Consider the following 17,202-nt stretch of genomic DNA (forward strand, 5'->3'; position numbering starts at 1 on the left):
CACAAGGTTTGTATCTGGCCTACTTTCAGCACGCTTAAAAAACTTTTCATAATGTAAAAACTGCATTAAACAAATATGCATTACATGTAGGCCTACCTTAAACTACGTTTTCTGTGATTATTATTTATTAATCCTGAGAGTCACTGTCATCGCTGTCACTTCATTACCCTCAAGCTCCTCCTCAGCTTCAGTGGCAGTGACAGAGACCCAGCGTTTATTTACAGTAATTGCCAGCAGACCCAGCGTGTATTAGAGACCCTGCAATTATTTTAAGTTTTTCAGTACACCTGTTTATGCATATAATAATTAAAAAATGTATTACATTCCTTTTTTTTTTTTTTTTTTTTTTTTTTTTTTACCTTATTCATGAGTTCACTCAACAAGGTCCACTTCCAAGTTAAAGCAATCCCACCACCCCCCCCCCCCCCCCCCCCAAAAAAAAAAAAAAAAAAGTTGTTTAAATCCATAACAAGTCAGAGTAACAACCAATCAAGAAAAAAAAAAAAAAGTTAGCACTGTCCACAACAGTTTAGTAACAAGAGTGTTGTCCATGGCTTATATTTAGGGCATCTGATTTTCAGTTTTAAAAACACCCCTGATGCAAAAAAATTGGAGGATAGCCAATAAACACCGTAAAATCTGTGGAAATGGTTACTCAAATCACGTTGACTACATGCTTTTCACATAAGAAATAAAATAAAACCTACTACAAAAATAATAAATACATTTCCCTGTGCTGCTGGGCAATGTCCCTTCTTCCTGACTGTCATTGATTAGTTCTGAATACTTTAAACCCGCCCCAACTACTGAGTGACAGCACATTCCAACATTTCTATTGGAGACTTTGCTTGCGAGATTTGAAACGAGATTACAATTAGGATGGAGGCTTGCTAGTAGGATTAAAGCTATATTACAATAGCTATATTATTAATAGCTATATTAAAATGTACAAAAATGCCTACACACAAAAACCCTAGAAGAATGTGCCCGTGATCATAGGGATTTCGTTATGGAAGACAGCAAAGGAAAGAAGGTACAGTTTAAGTGTACAAGTACTGTCGAGTTACTACTGTACATATTTTGACAGAAAAAAAAAAACACTCAAGTTTTTTGAAAAGTAACCAGTACAGTTTATCAAAAATGAAAGCCGAAAAAAAAGATTTACATAAAACCTGAAAATAGCTAAAAATAAGCACAGAAAAATACAATTAATAAAACCCGAAAAACAGAAGTCCTAGATATATTTTAATTGTGTTAAGGAACATGCTAGTGTCCACATTTTGTTTTAAGCGATGACTGGCACTTGCTTACAATCTGCCCAGGATTACTGAGTATCTGCTCACTAGGGACTGACGTTGCTGGGATGCTTAATACTGCTGACCAAAGGTACAATTTTTGGAACATCTTGGTTGTTTTTCTTCATGTTTACTCTAGGGTAGTTCAGATGAATAAATGCAGATTTTGTTTGCTGTTTTGTAGGGTGCCATCTCATTAAGCTGTCACGCAGATTAGTTGTGTTACCGGAGTATCCCAAACATTGCTTTCTTTATTCTACTTTCTCGCTGTCTTACTGTAGAAAATAATTGCCAAACATTGTAGCTCAGTCGATACAGTAGTTCTTACACAATGCTCTTAACTTGCTCTGTTACTTTGAAGACTCCTGCACATACGCAATCCCATCACTAAACACTCACAGGGGGCGGGGCAGGGGGGAGAATGTGTGGTCAATTGCATGCAAATTCAGTGAGTCGGACCTGTGCGGAGCAGAGAAGCTCTGCACTTAATGCAAAAAATAATTGCCAATTCTAAATTTAATAAAAAATAAAAACTTTCCTTTGCTTAAACTCTTTACGCAAAAACGATGTGCATGCCTGACTATCTATAGTTGTCAAACAGTAGAGTGTATCGATAAATCGATGCATCACCTCAGCCTTACTTGGAATGGAACAGAAACCTCCCTTCATCTCCCCTGATGTTTGTGTTCTCTCTCTGCATGGGATGCAAAGTTTATTAGGCATTACAACTCCCCAGGAATGTTGTTGAAGCTGACACCCTGGGATCCTTCAAGAAGCTGCTTGATGAGATTCTGAGATCAACAAGCTACTAGTAACCAAACGAGCAAGATGGGCCGAATGGCCTCCTCTCATTTGTAAACTTTCTTATGTTCTTACAGTATCATTTTAATAGCAAAACTGTATTTATCTTCCATACTGGAATTTCAATTGTGGGGAAACCTCAGTGTTTCCAGAATTATATTTTAAGGGCAATTCTCATACCTCCCATTAAATGTGCATTCTGTCACACTTTATCTAGCGTTCAGATATAAAGGGTAGGGGTGGGAATTTCAAATAATAACCTATTCGAATATACCAAGAATAAGTTTTGAATACCCGAATAATCAACCTCTAATTACTCAACTGTGACAGACCCTTAGAGTGCATCTGCAGCAACCACACAAAGGCAAATACATCAGCAGCAAAAGCGAAGAAACATCAAAGGCGTCTAATGTATTTGAAGTCAAAAATGATATAAGCTAGAAGTAAGAAATAAGAATACACAGCAGAGGGGTTTTAACTATAAAACGCAGAACTTTATAAAAAAGACCTTCAAAACTATCAATTGCATTTTTAACACCCTTTGACACTCGTATAAAACACACAACATGACTGCTTACTTACTAACAAAGCACAATAAAAGCTGTTTGCTCAATAAACTCTATGCTGTAATAAAGTATATAACATAAAAACGAGATGTACTGTGCCCGTACTTGCAGATTCCAGAATGTAATAATCATTAAAAAATAGGCTAATTCTGAAATCAAGCCGATATCAGTAGGAGACCATTAACAGCAGAACTCAAACCACAGAGTCTCAACATCGCCTTTTTTTCCCCAGCCCGACATGCATCACATCGCCAAGCGCTGCGCACAGTGAAAGATGCAATTGCTTGTTTATTTTTTGTCACATTCTGTTTTCTTTCAAAGTAGCAGATGGGTGCTTTACATTTTAGACAATTGAGCATTTTGAGTTACAATATGAAATACTCGTGCTGCAGAGGTTACTTTGCATAGTTTTTTTCAAAATACTTTTTTTTAAATGCCATTTTCACTGCCAATAGCAGAGCTAGGTAATGACGGGCGCCCGCCTTCCTGTCAATTACCAGTGAGGTGAGAATTCTAGTAGCTGATCACTTTTAACTTCCTCCTCTCTCAAAAATACAGTGTCAAGTTTGGGCATTTTTCCATTTGTTTTAGAAATTAAACTGGATCAAAGTATTTGAGTAGTAATTTTATTTAGAATACTTGGTTACTCGAATAGTCGGCCTCATTTACAAAAGGACACTAAACATTATGGTGCATCATAATTACAATTGGTGTGCACCTTCATGATTTCTGTATTTACTATTGCAACGGTATTCATTATTGTGCAAAATTTTGGGCATATTGTGGCGCGCACTATGGTAATCAGAATGAGTATGTGATCTGTATGGTAATGCATGATGTATTTTTTATGCTCTCATCAGTATCCAACCTAGTAGATTCAGCGTCTGTCATTTCTGGCAGATTCTACTGTACTTGCTGAAGCGGTTTTCTCCCACAGCTAATTAAAAAAAAAAAATGTAGCCACCTAGATAACAATTTCATCCCGAGGGCTACAGTGAAACATACTGTCTTTAAATTGGGATTTCAGTGAAGACCCTGTGTGTGAGTACGTTAATTATTGTTGGTAGTAATTCACAGTCATTTAATCGCTCACAGACTGTAACTCCACAAGCCAGCCAGCATTTTTGTAAATAACAACACAGTAATGAACAATAAAATAAACATGTTATTTGTGTCATCGGTGTCAGTTTCAGATGGAGCTTTGTGGTCGGCAAGGTGACACAGCTGAGAGAACTTTTCCTCTGTCATCCTGTCTGGTGCTGTCAGAGTGTCAGTTTCCTAGCACACAGTACAGTAATCGCTCAGTAACAACATGTGATTGATTGATCGATCTGTAGAAGTGTTTACTAAGGTGCCTTTATTAAAAAAAAATAAATAATAATAATAATAATACAATAAAGTAAAATAAAAATCTAAATTAATAACTCTGTTTTTTAAGAAAATAAAATGCAAACCTAATATTATTAGGGATCCCAACTATTGTTGATTCCAACTTAGACATTCCCATGACCCAGGAAGTGCACTAGCAATTTTGAAAAGGTACTTGTCCTTTGGACTAGTAGCACAATTTTGTTAGTTGCTAACCCTGATAGGGGAGACAGCTGATTGCTTATTAACAGGAAAAGCCTGTCCATGATGGGGATGATTCCATCAATGACCCAGGAAGTGCAAGTGCAAAAAGCATGGCTTGCAAACAGTTTTTTTTAACCAGTGTAACCAGATACTGTCTTTAAATTGGGTGTTTCTTTGAAGACCACATTTGAGTAGGGATGTGAGTAAATTAATTGAATTTTAAATGCTTTGTAATTGTCAGCGTTTAAACCTTATCTACACACACACACACACTGTTTATATTCCACAAGCTGACAGCCTGGTTAGCATTTTTGTAAATAAAACAACACAGTTTAATGAACAATAAAATAAAACATGTTATTTGTGTCATCGGTGTCAGTTTCAGATTTAGCTTTGTGGTTGGCAAGGTGACACAGCTGTGGAGAAATAACTTTTTTCCTCTGTCATCCTGTCTGGTGCTGTCAGATGTGTCAGTTTAAAAAAAGCACACAGTACATTTAAAATCGCTCAGTAATAGCAACATGTGATGGCTACAGGAAAGCTAGTTGCTTACTACTGAAAAATAATTGGAAATACTGTACTTCTGGAAAGCGTGTTGCCCTTGCCTTTATTAAAAAAAAAAAAAAATAAATAATAATAATACAATAAATAAAAATCTAAATTAATAACTCTGTTTTTTAAGAAAATAAAATGCAAACCTAATATTATTAGGGATCCCAACTATTGTTGATTCCAACTTAGACATTCTGCCTCAGAGATTTAAAGGTTTGCAATCTTTGATAGTAGGGGTGGGATTTTTGAGATATATCCTTTCGAGACGAGTACTTGAGCATTACAATTTTGTACTAGTTGCTCCTCTACATACTGTATACTGTGGCAGAGCAAAGCTCTGATTTTTTAAATTGGCAGGGATGGGGTTAATTTCCCCTACCTGCCTGGGTTTATTATGTTCAGGTGGCTGGGGTTGATTAGTTGATTAGGTTTAACGATCAATCAGCGCCCAGCCACCTGACATAAAAGGAGGCCTCTGCTTCTCATTTGGGAGGAGGGAGCTGAGGAAGCAGGTTGGTGTTTTGTTGGTTGTGATTTTTCAATTTTCTAAATCCAGTGAAGGCATTGCCCAGCCTGGAAACCTTTATTTTGTAAGTTTTTTTTTGTCTTTCTTTTTGTGTTTCAATCCCTTTGTTTTGGCCCTTGTGCCTTTTTATTTTTGTAAATTTATAATAAAAGTATATTTTTTTTGAACTGCAGTCTGTCTCTGGGCCTCTATCCACTCGCCAGCCTGCCACATTTGGTGTCAGAAGCGGGATAGCGCCACCTAGAGGCTCAGAGCAGTATATATTTTTTTTTTTTGAATTTTTGGGAGAATTATTATTATATTTTTTGGATTATTTTGGGATTATGGGAAGAGCAGACAGCGGCAAAGGCAGGAAAAGCAGCAGCTGAAGAAATGTAAGCTGCTGCAGCCACCGCTGGAGGACCCGGCCAGCCTCTTCCCCTGGTGTTCCTGGTGCGGGAAGGAGGACCATCGTTTGCGGTCCTGCCCAGACGTGCCACCGGCAAACTGGTGTGGCCGGTGTGAGGAGGACGGCCACAACTGGGCAGGATGCCCCTACAACCAGGCCCAGGAAGAGGTGCAGTGTTCACCCCGGGCATCAGGGGCCACCCCACTACCTCCAGCACCACCACCTTCACCACCGTCCCAGGAGATCTGGGACTGGTTGATGCACCCTGAGGCAGACCTCGTCCACGATCTCCCCATAGTTATCAATTTGCTGTGGCGTCGAGATGGGGAGAGGTGGGAACAGTGGGAGGAACAACACCACCGAGCGTCCTTCCCAGAGGTTGCCCTCGTGGTGGTTAATTACCTGGCGGTAGACATGGGAGATGCCCCAGTCACTCCAATAAAGAGGGTGGAGATGCCTTCCCAGGAGCCAGAGAGGGGTGAGCCGCCTTTCCCAGAGCCAGAGAGGGAGGAGGAGCTGCCATCCCCAGAGCCAGAGAGGGAGGAGGGCTGCCGTCCCCTGAGCCAGAGAGGGGGGAGGACCTGCCGTCCCCCCCAGAGCCAGGAGAGGGGGGGGGGAGGAGCTGCCGTCCCCCCGAGAGCCAGAGAGGGGAGGGAGGGGGGGAGGAGCCAGAGCCGTCGCTCCCAGAGCCAGAGAGGGTGTGCCGCCCTTTGCAGAGCCCAGAGCCCAGAGGGGAGGAGCTATGGCCCAAGGATGCCTGCCTTGCACCGCCCAAGGATGCCTGCCTTGCACTGCCCAGGGATGCCTGCCGCCCCCTCCGCTCAGGGGATCATTTGCATCGCCTGGGGTTGCCTGCTGCTCCGCATTGCTTGGGACTGCTGGTGTCTCCTTTTTGTTTTCTAGGGTTGCCGAGGATTCGCCGCCGTTGCCGCCTCCGCCACCAGAGGGAGCAGGGCCGCCATCGCCGTACTACCTTGGAGATCCGGGGCCCCCTCAACCAAAGAAGGCTTGGGGGCTCCGACATCAACCCCGCCCACCACCACCCACCATAACAGCCCACCCAAGGGACATAATTGGACTCTTGGGGGGGGGGGGGGTGGGGGGAAGGGGGGAGTTGGCCGATTGCGGCCGGTGTACATTGTACATGGGGGGAGGTGTGTGGCAGAGCAAAGCTCTGCCCTTTTTAAATTGGCAGGGATGGGGTTAATTTCCCCTACCTGCCTGGGTTTATTATGTTCAGGTGACTGGGGTTGATTAGTTGATTACGTTAATTAACGATCAGTCAGCGCCCAGCCACCTGACATAAAAGGAGGCCTCTGCTTCTCATTTGGGAGGAGGGAGCTGAGGAAGCAAGTTGGTGTTTGTTGGTTGTGATTTTTCAATTTTCTAAATCCAGTGAAGGCATTGCCCAGCCTGGAAACCTTTATTTTGTACGTTTTGCTTTTTGTCTTTCTTTTTGCGTTTCAATCCCTTTGTTTTGGCCCTTGTGCCTTTTTATTTTTGTATCTATTTATAATAAAAGTATATTTTTTTGAACTGCAGTCTGTCTCTGGGCCTCTATCCACTCGCCAGCCTGCCACAAGTACATAAACCTCCCAAACATTGCCTCAGCTCCTATTTTAACTGCCAAACTAACACACAATCAAGTAATATATACTTCTTGTGCAGTTAATTGTATATGGTCAAGTATTACTAAATAAAGTATTCAAATTCACGTACCCACACAACTTTACATTAAACTGTAAGAAGAGATGCCTAGCCTACCTGTTTGAAGTGTGTCTCAGGGGTCCTTTTCTTTAGTGCAGTAGTTCCAACATACAAATAAAAACTGTACTAAACATAAAGGCCCGTTCAGTCCAAAAGCTTTCAGAACAATTTCAAGTAAAACAAGCCTTCCGTCTGTATGGGAAGACTGGGGAATGGGGTTCACGAGTCTGGTAATTGCAACTTTTTCTCCCTTTGAAAGTTTTGTATGAACAGCTGCAGCACTATTTTTTAAAAAAGTTTTTCCAGCCTTGCTGTTGTTGTTTTATGGGTCGGCACAGTGTTGGGATAATCTTGCATCGATTTCAAAACCACTGCATTCACGATTCACACACGCTGTCCTCATAGGGGATAAGGTGATCACGCCCTTTTTCGGCAAAATCTATAGCAAATGCTGTTATGGGTGTTTGCTTTTTATTGCCAACAGTAGCTCCAGCCACAATAATTCTGAATGTTTTTATTTCAAATGGTGAAGCATTGAACTTGTGTTTTTGTGGTACGGTAATTTTGTTTGCCATAATTCTTTACATACCACGGTTTTCTTGTTCCTCAGTACTTCCAAACGGTGCTTCCTTTGTTTAGAGATGCCTTTTTAAATATAGAACAAACTCAGAAAAAACACTTCTCATTAGCGTTATTACCCCGCCGTGGAACTGCTACCATACCACGCCTACTACAGGCATAAACACACACAGTGCACCAATGAAGCGCCAGATCTGCGGAGAATAAAACCCTCCCCAGTGTCAATCTTTCTGTTGCACCAATTAGAAAAGCTACTTGGAGGCAATTGCCAAACCCCTTCCTTTTTGGAATATCCGCCCTTACTGTGGCACCAGAGCAGTCTGATACGAGACAGACTACTCATGATAAATTACTTAAATTAATGCATACAAAAAAGTATGCATTTGGTGACATTTGTCACGTAGACCGGTTATACTTCTAGCATATTATTAAACGTTTTACCACTTCTTTAGAGTTTATACGTTTAAAATTCCCATCCCTAGGATATTCACGGCAGAGAAAATGCATGGAACTATTTTGTTAGCTACAGTTACTTTAAGGATAATCACTCTTATCTCAAGGGGCGTGATTTTCATTCTGTTTTTGTAAAAAATAAGTAATGTTAGTTCTAAAAGCGAAAAGAAACAAGCACAGTCAATGTAGTAGAAACTAAATTAAAATGTGTTTGTCATTGTATTCATAGAAAATAAGGTGCTCTTCTCCTTCCAGGAGAAATTGGGGCAGACTTAATGCATACAGAATGACCATTTTGCCCACAGCCTTCATGTTGTACAGATGTGTCTGGCTACAGTCCTGCTTTTTCTTTCCTTTTTTTTGGTCCTCTGATCTAGTATTGTGGTAAGATGCACACCCCCAAAGAAAGACTAAGCTCTAAACCTCAGCCATGGAAAGAGCAGTCTGCTTGCCTAGTTCCCTGCAGCATATTTATTTTTCTTTGTTCCACCCCCTCCTCCTCCTCCTCCTTAACAGCTCCAGCAGCCACTGAAGAGGGAGGGAAGCCGTTTCAGTGCCCTGTGTGTGGTCTGGTCATTAAGAGGAAGAGCTACTGGAAACGACACATGGTGATTCACACCGGCCTCAAGAGCCACCAGTGCCAGCTCTGCCCCTTCCGCTGTGCCCGCAAAGATAATCTGAAGTCGCACATGAAGGTACAGGTGATGAACTGTTCCAAACACAGCAAGAAGGTTACATTTTGATTTTTCATTTATAGTTGTCGCTAGAAGGGTTTCTGTTGTTTTTGTTTATGTTTACACTGGCCCTCTGTGTCCTTGGGCAAGTCACAGGACTGTCTGCACTGTTCCACACGGGTAAAACTGGGTAAAACCTGAACTCAGATGAGCTCTCCCTAGCGTTTAACATTTTCAGCCTTCAGTTGATTCCAGCTGCTGTTGTGGTTTCTGTGTTTTTTTGGGAAATATCCTCCAAAGCGTTCTTCTGAAACCTTTCTCTGGCCCTAAACTATTAGCTACAAGGACAACACGTGCAGTATGCATTGTGAATATTTGAACGTACCATAGCACTTTCATGGAAATCCATTTCAGAATGACAGCCCAAAGTAATACTTGCTGAAAGAGAATATTTACTTCAGTAGCATAACAACTTTCCTGCGAATCTCTTAATTTAGGTTTTCAGATTTGATTTGGTGAAGCCCATTTATCTATCCACAACACTGTAGATTCACTTCCTCTGCAGAAGGTATTAGGATTCCTACGTGGCACAAATGGAGTTTTAGGTGGGGTCTTGATACCTGTAGCCGGGAAATTGAAAAACTTAACTGGAAGTTGTTATGCTAATGAGGGGTAATAAAAATGGTATACCTTTCATTTGTATCAAAGAGAGTATTTAAGGGTTTGCACTTAACTCTGTTAATCATAACTCCGTGAAACAATGGCGCTCCCACATCCAGTAAAGGCGCGCCACGGATGGGCCCTATAGCCTGGACGTCGCTGGTTAGAGTCCAGGCTATGCCATTGATGACCGTGGACGAGAAGGCAGTGCGCAATTGGCCGAGCATTGTCGGGGGGGGGGGGGGGGGTTAGGTTTGCCAGGGTGTCCTCGGCTCACCACGCACCAGCGACCCCTGTAGTCTGGCCGTACACCAGCGGTCCTGCCTATAAGCTGCACGGAGCTGCGTTGTCCTCCAAAGCTGTAGCTCCGAGGTGGCTGCATGGTGAGACTGAAGTGAGACGTCTTGGAGGACAGCGTGTGTTCGTCTTTGCCGCTCCCAAGTCCGTGGAAGGGTGGTAGCGGTGAGCTGAGCTTAAAAAATTAAATAAAAAAATTGGACATTCTAAATTGGGAGAAAATAAAAATTTAAAAATTGGCGACTGCTAAGTTTAATAAATAAATAAAAGTAATAATAATACAATTCTTTACAAAAAGAACATTTTTGTGTGTGATAGTTGCTTTTGCTTCCTCATTGTTCTTAAATGCTTTACTGGTGTCCGTCAACTGCAGGAGGATTACAATAAACAAACCATGTACTATAGTGTCCCCGTTTGCTGTTTAGTACAAAAGCAGACCCCTCTCACGCCATTAAATGTGTTAGTAATTGAAATTTAAGGAACACTTTGTAAAATTATGTTGTCAAAAAATAGCGCTTTCTCTTTCTTGTGCAATCACAGTGCTGTGCATCATGATCCCTGTAATGTATTTACTTTCTTTTTAAATTTGTTTTCAGTTCAATAATAACTGTGATATTGATTTTTGTAATAATTTGCCAGTTTTAGGTTTAGAAAAACAAGAAAACCGAATGTTAAAGTTAGAAAAAATTACTTGGTTTGTTTGGGGTGCTACGTGCCTCTTTGTGTCTTGCTAGTTCTGTAACAGTCTGTCATTTTGTTTTTACAACTTGGGCACAGGGGTATGTGCTTTATGAATACACTTAGACAATTGATTTGAAGTGAATACACGAGGATCCACGTAAAAAAACTTGAAGTTTCAGGTTTATAGGCTACTTCGACATACCTGTGAGGCGAGTTGTTTGTGGTAAAATGAAACATTACTGTAATTTGTTGCGTGATGCATATTGCAGTAGGCTGCGTTAATAATAATAACTGTGTGTGCCCCTTTCATTTAAAATGTCAGTTGCATGTTAGAACTATTTTATTCTTATATAGCAGGGGAAAAATATATATAAAAAAAATAATTCATGACACAATAAATGGTTGTTCTCTTATCACAGGTATGGGAATAGGTAACTGCTGGTTGAAATAAGAGCTCAGTTTGTTTAATTTCTGGAATAGTTGAATGTCTGAGTTGAAGAGTTGAAAAAGTCAAATTTTTTAAAGGGCCCGCAAAATTCAGCTTAACCAGACCCTGCTGTGTATAATTTTGTGTATGATATTAATTAAATTCTTTTAGTATTATAAGCTAATGCTGCATGAATTGGGGGTGAACGTAAGAAGCATTTTGATATGCTGTTTGGGCAGAGTATTTAAGTGTTTATATATGAAATGCTGTAGCCTTTTAGTCTATCTTTTGTTTTGTTCTTTGTACATAATGAGACGAGTATATAGAGAAGTTTCATAGTTTTGGTACTTGCACAAATGACTGTTATGTCCAAAAGATTGTCAGTAGCGGGAGGTGGGGTATGGGGGGTGGGGTGGGGTGGGGGGGCGGGGACCTTAGAAAAAAATGTTAAAAATAATAATAAACATCCCTTAAAATCGTCTCATAAGCCAAGTAGGCCATGCTTCTGCTAATGCTTGCAGCCTGTAATAGGTTCAGATTGAAGCTCTGCAACAGCTCAGAAATGTAAGGGATCACCTTCTTCCTAATTTAGTTTTTGGTTCTGCACTAAAGGAGTTTATTCTCTTCCTGTAGGTTCACCAGCACCAGGACAGAGGTGAGACTTTCCAATGTGAGCTCTGCCCCTTCACCTCGTCCCGTCACTTCAGCCTCAAGCTGCACATGCGCTGCCACCAGCACTTCCCCCGCTCCCAGGTCAAGGTGAAGGAGGAGGTGACGTCGGACACCGAGGGCGAGGGCTCCACGGCGGGGGATCAGGAGGGGATGTTACAGGGGCCTGACGCCAGGTTCGAGTTCCACCCCACCGACGCCTCCAATCACATCCCTGCCGCCATCAAGGAGGAGCCCCAAGAAAGGGACATATCGGTGCTGCCGTTCCCCCTGTGCACTGACAGACTCCCAGGCAGCACCAAGCCTCAGGACTACTCCATCTCCAGTTCGAAAGCAAACACCCCTCCCACCTCCCTCTTCAGCCCTGACATCTCCACCAAGTCGGCGACGGATTTTCTCATCAAGCTTTCAGGTACGAAGCCACACAGCACCATGGTGCAGACAGCTATGTTCAAACGTGCTCTTGCAACTACTGCTTGGCTTACCTTGGGGATAATAGGCTGTGGGTTTGACTGGTGGTAGGGAGTGTGGAGAGGGTATTTGCAGAAGTGAGAAGGTTGAGACTGGTGCAGCTTCCATTCAGTGCAATACAGTGTAAGGTTCTAAATAATTTTTCAGCAGTTCAGGACAACCTTCTCATAATTAGGAGAGTTATGCATATGAGTTTGGGGTCTGTAAGTTTTTTTTTTTTTTAACTTAACCTAATTTTAACCTATTTCTGCCTTGACTTCAATTCCAGCTATCAATAGCTCCTGCAGTGTGATAAGATGATGATGCCCTTAGTATTGTGAGAAGTGGTGTCTCCCGTGCAGAAATATGTTATCACATTTTTTTATTTTTTTTTTCTGTTTAAGAATACCACACGATTCATGCACAGAAATCTCGTGGCCTTGCATTGGAATGGGTGAAATGCGATGTGGTTCATCTTTTTTCCTAAAACAACACAAAATGCCCTTGACGTGCTTCAATTCTGAGCCCATCATCATTCTGCCTGTTTTAAGGAAAGGCTTATCTGATTTTAATGTTGTTTTTATCTGTATTATTATATCATACAGAGACAACATCTTGTTTACAAGCACCCTGTGTAGACTGGCAGCCTGGTCCTGTGGATGTTGTGATGCTGAACAGATGGGCGCTGACTTGCAATTCAGCATGCGATTTAACCTAGAGTGAACCCCAAAGGTGGCAGAATGCTCAGGGAAAAGATTTAATGCACAGCATGGTCCTGTCAGAATTAGTGCTAGTCGAGCTGGAGCTGAGTGAGTGTCCTATTTACTTCGCTTTTGCTAGTTCTGCTGCTGGTTTGGTATTTCTTTTTTTACTTTTAAACTTGTAAACTGGAATCGTGCTCATGTTGCAAAATGTTTTCATTAATATATTTAGGTGTAAAATATGAATTACCGTAGTATGAATTGTAATGATCAGGATGATTGTGACAGGATTGCTCGAGTGGTGACATCCCCACACCAGGAAACTGACACTGACAAGTACTGCGGGTTGATGCACTGCTGTGCGTATTTATTTCAATTAAAAAATACATCAAAAAGACAGACAAAAACAACGCTTAGAGAGCAAAATTAAAGTTTACACAAAAACAAATCTCGCAACACAAAAATAGTGCCTCCACCAAAAACAAGTACGGTGCTGGTAGCAATCATTTACTTTCTTTAATTTGAACTTTTTTCTCATGGTCTCTCCAAGATCCTCCTCTCTGATCACCCACCCCAGTCAGCAAACACTGCAGGTTTTTATACATGTGGTCATCTCCAGATTAATAAGCACTTAATCAATCTTTTATATATGTTTGGTCAGTAATTAATATGCTGCCGACCACGCATTCTCATGAGATGTAGCCTGGCCGAGACGAGCTGCAAACATTGCATCTGCCAAACTACATTCAACTATAACAAAATAATACAATGCAATCATTATTTTTCAAATCATTATATTAACCTATTCTTTTAAATAAACACCAACCAATACATTCAAATAATAATACATTTTTAGCGTGATATTAATAATGCTGTGTTGCATTTGCATCTCCATGCAGCTTTAAAATCAGTACTGCCACCTAACACCGAAGTGTCAGCTTTCTATCATAGTGTTGGAAACTTAATGAAGATATTAGATGACAGCTCACAGAAACCCAGCGAGCGGTGAATGAGGAGACAAGTGCTTCATAATGAGCCAGATAAAGATTTGTTAGAGCAATAGTCAAAAAAAAAAATACCACTCTTACTGCTGAGACAGGTGTCAACAGCCTGAAACCACCCAGTAGAAAGACCCATCTCAGCTGGGCTGCAGTTTATTTATTTAGCGTTTTCTATGACTATGACATACCCTGGAAAGTTAATTATCGCCCACAGCGGGCTGAATGTCGCTCATAATTTAAATATCCGTTTGGATATTCACTCGTTTTCAAAAAGTAATAAAAGCCGTTATATTGCTCAGAATGCAAGCAGAGACAGCATTGCAGCAGGGGCAGGGGGCGTGGCCATGGCCCCTGTGTGTGTGCCTTTATTTATAGCAAGACCTTACAATATGTAACATGCTAAAGTCTGTCACACTTACATTTGTAATATTATTTTTTAAATATGTCCATATTCTTTATTTATTATAGTTATTGAGAGGGTACCTGGGGATATACAATATGAAGGCGCATGTACATCCATTCACAGAGACATAGTATTCACTACATGATGTTAATGTGTGTCATAGTCATTCACTTTTTCATGTCACTGATAGACCTCATTTTGAATTTACAGCTGAATGTACATACTTGTTTAAATTTGTTGGTTGCTTATTTCTGAATTGAATATTCAGAAGAAAACTCCAAACTCCCTGCAGATTCAGACGTCTGCAATTCATATTGTTTAAAAAAAAAAAAAAAAAAAAAAAAAAAAAAAAAAGATCCTTTGACACACTGATCAAATTCCAGGCCATTTTTTCAATAACTAATTTCTTTATTCCTGTTGTCTGGTTCCTGATGTCTTCAGCGTGCCCCCCCCCCATCACAATTCACCCTGCTCCCGTCTGTTTTAAATTATTGTCTGTAATACATACTGACATTAATCTGTGCAAGGACACTTTTGCAGAGTAGATGATATTTTATTATTGTTGCTGGTCTCCGAACAGAAAACTCTGTCAGGAGTAGTTGATGGCTAAGGCAGTTCTGAGCACCACAGTAGCTCCCTCGTCTGATGACCTGAAACGTGGCTTGCCGTGCAGGGTCATTAAATATGTGTGGTGAGAGTGCTGTGGAACCCCTTTATCCTTTTCTTGGCAGAGTTCTCTCTCTCTCTCTCTCTCTCACACAAACACACAGTGAAAGTCGACAACAAAGTAGGTATTTTTGGCTTTTTATTTATTTATTTTTTGAAGGCCTATTTAGTTCTTAAAAACGTATTTTAGAAAGTGGGAACATCCCCACAGCGTCGTTTTTTCATGAGTTACTGTCTTTGTGGGGACATTTTCTCAAATTTTGTCCGCACATTGATAGTAAAATCCTGCCCACACACACACAAAACTAGCGCTAGTGGTAAACAACAAGGGCTGTTTCATATGTTAACCAGGAGTGCTTGGTGCAGGAAGGCTTGGTTGGTGTGATCGATTTAATCTAGTTTAGCTGCAGGTGCAGGAAGTATAAATGGCTGTCTTCAGAGAGTGTAAGTGGGTTATAAAAAGAAGGCAATGACTGGCTCCCTCTAGTCCCTGTGGACAGTATTTAACCTAACCTCCAGACTGGGGCAGAGCTCATTGCAGACTTGTGATTTGACCCCAGGCCTAAGGAGACAGACAGTATCTCGCCACATAATGCGTTGTATCTAAAAAGAACACACTAAGAATTACTGGATTGATCTCTGGGGGTTTCACAGTAATAACCTGAGTTGCATTTCAGCAGGGCCAGGTCTGCCTGCAGTAGAAATAATCGATATGAGCATTCATTTTCAGATCTTTGTAACTGTTTTTAGATTGATAATGCTGGGGTTTGGTATAGAACCGAGTAGGAATATGTGCTGGCGGAGCATTCGCAATGCATATGCTAGACAAGTCTTACATTGTTATGCTAGATGTGTTTTCCAATGCTTTCAGCAAAGTGGTAGTTCCCTTCTTGCTTGGTATTGAAGAGCATAAAGCAGAGAAATTACATTTTGCCTCATTTTATCAAATTTAAATGGATGTATTCTAAATGGTTCTAGAACTAATCTTACCAAATGCCATGATTTTTACAAGTTGCTATATTCTGTGGAATGTTTTTGGATCCATTCTCTGTTGAAAGTGAATAGTTCTGAGTGAGTAAAACCTGTATTCCATCTATCCTGTTTATGAAACTATCCAGTGTAAGCCTGTATTGCTCTGACACCCTGTTGGATTGGGGATAATATGTATATACTTCAATTAGTTAGCCAGATAGCATGGTTCAGACCAAACATTTGAACTATTAAAATGTTTATTATATTACCTGTCATAGTTCATGTTATGGTGCGATATACTGAACAGGTAAAAGACATTTGGATTTTGATGCAGTTTTCAATTTTTTGCTGTTTTATGCATACTGCATATGTTACGATAAATTTCAGTTTATTTTGCACATTTGGTCATTAGCGAAAGGCACTCGGTTACTCTTGATTTACCGGTGAATGTCCAAAGTAACGCGTTGTCATGTTTATTTCTGACATTTGCCAGTATGCACTCAGAGTCGGTGCACTCCAATCATGGTCTTTCACTTTCGTTTCTCCCTCCAGCTGCAAATCAAAAAGAAGCCTCAAAGCCCCAGTTCACCGTGAAAGAGGAACCCCGGCCTGAAGAGTCCATGAGCCCCACGGTGCCGCAGGGCCAGCCGAGCTACTTGTTCTGCCAGGAGCCTCCAGCAGTGAGCGCTCCTGAGAGGCCCTTGAACACAACAGGAGGCAGCCCGGTGGCAAAGAGCAGCCTCCTGAGTCAGGACATCAGCATGAAGGTGGCATCAGAGCTGCTGATGAAACTCTCAGGTATTAGGTTATAGTTTACAGTGTGAGACATACATCAGAACCCCTTGCTCTGGGGAAATGGAAAATGTTTATTTCAGCAGATGTTTAGATAAAGTTGTGTTGGATTCTATGTATCTCAACCATTAGATAAAACAGCAAAATGCACTTAATACATATTTAGGAGCAAATTACAGAAAGATTTCCTTTTCCATTTGTTTTTAAACACTCTCCTGTATGTAGCTGGTGAAAGTATTCTTGTGTGAAATCAATACATCAGGGTGCAATTTTTAAAAAATCATGACAGATTCTTACTAACCTGTTTACCTGTTCATTTTATTTGGTTTTCTTCTTTTGGAAAGCCATGCGAGCTATGACTGTTCATCTC

The 17,202-nt window shown here is 41.0% G+C and overlaps 1 protein-coding gene across 5 annotated transcripts in view; it reads left to right on the plus strand.

Moving 5' to 3' along the window:
• LOC121296937 (zinc finger protein 827-like) overlaps nucleotides 1-17,202 on the plus strand; it is a 44,758-nt gene that overhangs the window by 12,417 nt on the left and 15,139 nt on the right. For 3 of the 5 annotated variants that reach the window (XM_041222888.1, XM_041222895.1, XM_041222923.1), the window contains exons 3-5: nucleotides 8,956-9,140; nucleotides 11,812-12,259; nucleotides 16,593-16,838. In XM_041222888.1, coding sequence (XP_041078822.1) covers nucleotides 8,956-9,140; nucleotides 11,812-12,259; nucleotides 16,593-16,838 — 879 coding nt within the window. The remainder of the gene's footprint in view (nucleotides 1-8,955; nucleotides 9,141-11,811; nucleotides 12,260-16,592; nucleotides 16,839-17,202) is intronic. The other 2 variants (XM_041222906.1, XM_041222915.1) reach the window with 1 other exon arrangement.

This window comes from Polyodon spathula, chromosome 2 (assembly GCF_017654505.1).
Source record: "Polyodon spathula isolate WHYD16114869_AA chromosome 2, ASM1765450v1, whole genome shotgun sequence".
Classification (NCBI taxonomy): Eukaryota; Metazoa; Chordata; class Actinopteri; order Acipenseriformes; family Polyodontidae; genus Polyodon; species Polyodon spathula.